This window comes from Pelophylax lessonae, assembly GCF_965119305.1.
Source record: "Pelophylax lessonae genome assembly, chromosome: 4".
Classification (NCBI taxonomy): domain Eukaryota; kingdom Metazoa; phylum Chordata; class Amphibia; order Anura; family Ranidae; genus Pelophylax; species Pelophylax lessonae.
The window spans coordinates 528,076,677-528,082,676 of record NC_138771.1 but is presented as its reverse complement, the minus strand read 5'-3'; the positions used below and the strand labels follow the sequence as shown (position 1 = coordinate 528,082,676).

The following is a 6,000-nucleotide window of genomic DNA, read 5'->3' as shown; positions in this document are numbered from 1 at the left end:
GTGAAAGGGGCCTTAAGAAAATCATTTTTTGTTCTCTTAGACCTAGACAAGCGATTACCCATTGCAGTTTGGGCTCAGCTCCACTGCAAGGGATTAGTTTTTTAGTTTGGCTGGAATTGGGCTGTAATGAACATCCCCCCCCTCTGTCTCTATGGAATTTAATTCTTCTACTTTTTGTGTGGGTTTTCTCTTAGAACTCTAATATCCTGTAACAACCCAAAAAACACCCTGGTTGGTTAAATGGCTTCCATCCAAACTGTCGTTATTGAGTTTGATCAGGACTGTGCCAGTGGTGGATGCTACCTGAGGTGGCTGAGCTGCACAGCATCGCATCATTGGTTCTTGTACAGGCAGCCACCTGCATCATAACAACCAGGGATGGTGTGCAGCCTCAGAGTGCCTTAATGAGTGTTGCCTCATGGGTTGCACAGTCCTGGATGTGTATATGACTCAAGGGGATCAGATTGTGAGCTCCTCTTGGGAAAAAGACTGATGTGAATGCTTCAGTGTTCTCTAAAGCAGTGGTCCTCACCACCCGGTCCTCAGGGCCCATTAACAGGCCAGATTTTAAGTATTACCTTGGGGAGATGCAGACTAGAATACTGCATTTACTGAGCAGCAAATGAGATCACCTGTGATGTAATTTAGTTATCTTGCAAACCTGGCCTGTTAGTGGGCCCCGAGGACCGGAGTTGAGGACCACTGCTCTAAAGTATCTGTGTGATAAGTGAGTAAATGGTATATTCAAAGACCTCTTCATATGATTGCATGTTGTCCTTCTTTCTTTTTTTTTTTATGAACTTCATTATAAATATTTGTGTATGTATATTCCTTCCAGCCCATTATTATTGCAAAAGTTGTAATTAACAAATTTCTCTTTAGAGCCTGGATCCCCTTCCAATGGATGGGCCAGATTTTGGAAATGTTAGCGATGACAGCGATCTGGTAGAGGTGGAGCCTCAGAAGAAGCAAGAAATTTTAGAAAATAAAGATGTAAGTACAAAGAAATATATTTTTTTAATAGGCACTATGGTTTTAAAGGAAAGAAAAATATAAAAATACCATCTGAAATAGAAATTGCTTAATGCAACTCTTGTAAGAAATTTGTAAATACATCTGCTCTGTAAAGAATAGATTTATTATGTCTTTGATGTTTGCTCTCCTAGAGAGCTGAAGCTTTCTGAAGAATCTTTATGGTCCAACACTTAGAGCCGGTTCACACTGAGTCGACACGACTTCGGGGGGCGACCTGTGAAGTCGCGTGCACCGCGACTTTGGCGCGACTTGCAGGGACTTCACATAATGGAAGTCTATGCAAGTCGCTCCGAGGTCGCCCCAAAGTAGTACAGGACCCTTTTTCTAAGTCGGAGCGACTTGTGTCGCTCCTATTAGAACGGGTCCTGTGCTAATCAATGAACCGCGACTTACCGCGACTTGTCAGGCTGACAAGTCGCCTGACAAGTCGCGGCAGTGTGAATGGGCTCTAACTGATTGTAAAGTCTAGTTAAAAAAAAAAAAGTAACAAACATGTTACACTTACCTCCTCTGTGCAGTTGGTTTTGCACAGAGCAGCCTAGGACCTCCTCTTCTCGGGTCCCTCTTTGCTGCACCTGGCCCCTCCCTCCTATCGAGTGCCCCCACAGCAAGCAGCTTGCTATGGGGGCACCCAAGTCGAGCTGCAGCTCTGTGTGTCCATTCAGACACATAGCTGCTGTTCAGGCCCGCCCCGTCTCTCTCCTGATTGGCTAATTGACTTTGACAGCAGTGGGAGCCAATGGCGCCACGGTTGTATCTCAGCCAAACAGTAGCGAGAGTCCCAGGACGGCCGAGGAACTTGTTGACAGAGAGGGGGCACAGATAAGTATTATGGGTGCTAGGGGGGCTGCGACACCCAGAAGGCTTTTTATCCTAATGCATAGAATGCATTAAGATAAAAAAACCTTCCTGACTTTACAACTTTAAGGAATGTCTGATCCCTGGACCCCCTGTAAGCACTGTGGTTGGTTCCACTAACCCCTTGAATGAACACAGACATGTTCAGTACATTGCACTCTGTCCATTCACAACGTAAACGTTAGTCATGTGTCTGTATGTCTTCTTTTTGTGAATGAACACAAGAGTGCTCTGTTCTGTGCATTTCTGTGTTCATTACTGAGTGTTGGGCTACAGGGGAAAAGGATGTCTCATTTTCAATCTCAAAAGGGAAATATCACACCAGCAGGGGTGTGGTATGATGCACATAACATCTGCTCTGGTGCGCATTCTGTTTTTTCAACCCATCACAATGCTTACTTTTTAAACTTTTAAAATTGCAGCCCTTCAAATCCTATGTGCATCAGCGTGTTGGGACATTTTGGCGTAAATTGTAGCATGCTGCATTGCGATCCAATTTTATGCCTGCATTATTTTGTCATAACCCACACCAACAGAGTGCTCACATGACACGGTGGTTCAGGCATTGTCACACTGCATAGGTGTGATGCCAAATTCCAGCGTTTCACAAAAAGGCACAATTATTTAAAATGTACAAATATTTATTGTTTTATAAATTCAATACAGTTTTATATTTTTAGGTTTAGTGAGAATTTAGTAAGTTATGTTGTGTTTGTGTGTCTGAATAATGATTGAAAATTTCTGTTTTGATAAACATTTGCATAACTATTACGGTACCTATAAAATCAATAGCACCATCTTTTTATGCTCTTAGTCCTGTACTTTCCAAGCATGTATGGTTTGGGGGACTTTTGGTGCACAGTGGGGGACAATGCATGCTTGCGCCTGACACCCTCAAAAGTTGTTTGTCTACACAGAGCAATATAGTGGAATTCGGTAAATCTTGTCAGTCTTTTTTATTAATTGAAGCAGAATTTTACCTCAATTGGGAACTTCTGCTCCTTCCAGTAACACCCCCCCTCCCCCTCCACATCACATGTCCCAGGAGACTGCGGGACAATTAAGAGAAGTGCAGCACATCATTCGCAGTGGGAAGTCAGCTGTGAAACGCCAGGAAGTCCAAACTGGCTTCCCACAAGTAGGATGGCGACACCAGAAACCCGAAGACTGGGACCGCTGAAGAACCAGCCCAGGTGGTGACAGAGCTGGATCCCTGGACCAGTATTCGTAGTTGCTTACTTTTTTATTTTTATTTTTTTATAACTCTATAAGCTCCTCTTTTTAACTTATGTTAAAAGCCTATTAAATGGTTTAGCCAGGCAAAACCAGAAAATGTTATTTCCACCATTTAAAAACCTATGTTCTGTCTTTTTTCAGGTTGTGGTGCAGCGGGTGCGCTTTGAAGGTCTCGGAAGGACAAAGGATGACCTTATCATGCCTGAAATCAGTGATGTTTTTAAAGCAAAGAACCTGATTGATGTATGTATGGCATTTAAAAAAAAAAAACTTCAGCGGTTTCTTTTACTGCAGACACATTTTTTTGGGTATTTTATTGTTAAAAAAGCAAAGAAGAAGTTAGTGTATGCAACAGCAAAACTGTGATTGTGTCAGTGACTGCATTAATAGCCCCTGAGCATTGGTGTCTGTGATTGCAATAATAACCTCAGAGAATTGGTGTCTGTGATTGCAATAATAACCTCAGAGAATTGGTGTCAGTGACTGCATTATTAAACCCCAAGCGTTGGTGTCAACGACTGCATTAAAGTGATTGTAAAGACTTTTTGTTATGTAAAAAAAAATTTGTACTTGCCTGCTCTGTGCTGTTAGTTTTGCATAAAGCAGCCCAGATCCTCCTCTTCTTGCATCCCTCTTGTGTGCTCCTGGCCCCTCCCTCCTGTTGAGTTACCCCACAGCAAGCAGCTTGCTATGGGGGCACCCAAGCCGAGTCACAAATCCCTGTGTCTTTTCAGGCACGGAGCCTTGACCCGCCCCCTCTCACCTGATTGGCTCCGGCAGCTGTCAAAGTCAGTCAGCCAATCGTGCCGCGCTGTGGTCTCAGCCAATGAGGGGAGTTCAGGGCAGCTGAGACAGTTCTGCAACATTGCTGGATAGAGAGAGACTGCATTAAGATAAAAAAAACTGCTTTTACAATCCCTTTAATAACCCCAAGCATTGGTGTCAGTGACTGCATTAATAACCCCAAGCATTGGTGTCAGTGCAAAAAAAATCATACCTCCCCAATTTTAGACTTTCATAAAGAGCAAAAAGTGGGCATGGCTACATAGTGCTGAATATTGGGTATGGTTAAATAGAATCTGAGTCTATGCACAGTATGCAATGCACACATTTGCCACAGTGCTACTCAGTAACCAGCAACTGTTGAAAGAGCACTTTGGTTAGAAGTATATCGGGAGCAAAAAAACAGGATTGCTGTTCAGCAGTAAATTCACATAGGAAAAATAATGTTTTTGGGATGAAATGTATGTAAATTTTATTTAAATGAGTACCTTAAAGTGGTTGTAAAGGCACAAGGTATCTATGCATGAAGGTAAAAAACATTCTGTGTGCAGAAGCCCCACAATCCCTTCTTATACTTACATAAAATCCCTCTCCATCCAGCGATGTCCTCGAGAGCCTTGCCTCGCCTCTCCAGGGACTCCCACTCCTGATTGGCTTTTGACAGCAGTGGAAGCCATCGGCTCCCGCTGCTATAAATTACAGCCAAGTGAGCCAATTGGGACGGAGGGGATGGGACCGAACCGCGTCTCTGTGTGTGAATGGACACACAGAGCTGCAGGTCTGTAGTGCGCCTGCTTGGTTGTCTCAGAGCGCCACCTGCCTGTTAAGCCCCGTACACCCGATCAGATTATCGAACGATCTGTCATCCGTTTTTTGTGGCATGCTAGTCTGATGTGGAAAGTGAAGAGGTTATTTTCATACGAATTTTCCCGTACGACAGAATTCCTCTTCAGAAGTGATGTCATGTGTTGGATTGTTTTGTATGTGTTCTTTCGTCTCTGAGCATGCCTAGTCTTGCTTTTAAGATTTTTTTTCCGTCAAAAAATCGGACGTTTTATTACGGACGACAAAAAGTTTATAGCCTGCACATCAGGATTTTGTCAGCCGAAAAGTCGGAGTTGACTGTCGAAAGCACCATACTAACAATCCGAAAATTGGCAGGTCGGACACATTTTCCCTACAGATTTTCTTATCGCGTGTACGGGCCTTTAGTGTTAGGAAGCAGACTCTGCTCCCTCCAGCATGGTGCCCACATCTCAGTCACCAGCTGTCCCACCCCTACACTTTTCCTGCCCTTCGTTTTGGCTATGCATACATGTTAAAATAGTACTCAGGAGCCTATAAGTCTGTGTTCTTCCTGGTTGCTCTCGGTGTCCTGGTTCTCTGGTCCTGTAAGCAATTCCAGCTGTTATACATCTCACAGCACTGCCATGCTAACATGTTTTGGCAAAATCTAACCAGGGGGGGCTGTTGGGCAGCTTATAGTAGCAGTAGAGCAGACATGGATCCCCAGCAGTGTAATGATACTCGCATGATACAGAAAACTGCCAAGCTGCAGCTGTGAATAGTAGTGTTTACCTGCTGGCTGAATAGTGTGTAAATCACTAGCTGAAAAAAATGAAAAATGTTTACATACAGTATGTATTGCATCACTAAGATGCCCTGCACTCGCATACAGTGATGCAGAGAGCAGTGATCACATCAGAGCCACTCTCTGCATAATTTGGCTCGGGGATGGTGGGGGAGCCCTGAGTTCTGAGCTGGACTTTCTTTTATTTTTTTATCCTACCTAAAATTTAGAGGATATTTTATTTTTGTTTTCCAGGTTATGAGGAAATCCCACGAAGCCCGAGAGAAGCTCCTTCGTATGGGGATATTTCGACAAGTGGAAGTCTTGATTGATACCTGTGAAGGTAAGTACATCCCTAAGCCCAGTTAAAAACAAACTGAATACATAATTGCAGTGCAGTTTCAGATAAAGTTCTTTCTATAAAACTGTTTGTTTTTAGGGCTAAATCAATCACAAGTTTTTGGAGTAATCAAATATAAAACTGAGCCATTCTGTGGCTACACCTCCTCTTTAGCATG

At 43.4% G+C, this 6,000-nt stretch overlaps 1 protein-coding gene across 1 annotated transcript in view; it reads left to right on the top strand.

The window, feature by feature from the left end:
• The window catches only part of SAMM50 (SAMM50 sorting and assembly machinery component), a 34,449-nt gene that overhangs the window by 3,320 nt on the left and 25,129 nt on the right, over nucleotides 1–6,000 (top strand). Inside the window, exons 2-4 of the mRNA XM_082257002.1 lie at nucleotides 883–993; nucleotides 3,271–3,372; nucleotides 5,738–5,825. Coding sequence (XP_082113128.1) covers nucleotides 883–993; nucleotides 3,271–3,372; nucleotides 5,738–5,825 — 301 coding nt within the window. The remainder of the gene's footprint in view (nucleotides 1–882; nucleotides 994–3,270; nucleotides 3,373–5,737; nucleotides 5,826–6,000) is intronic.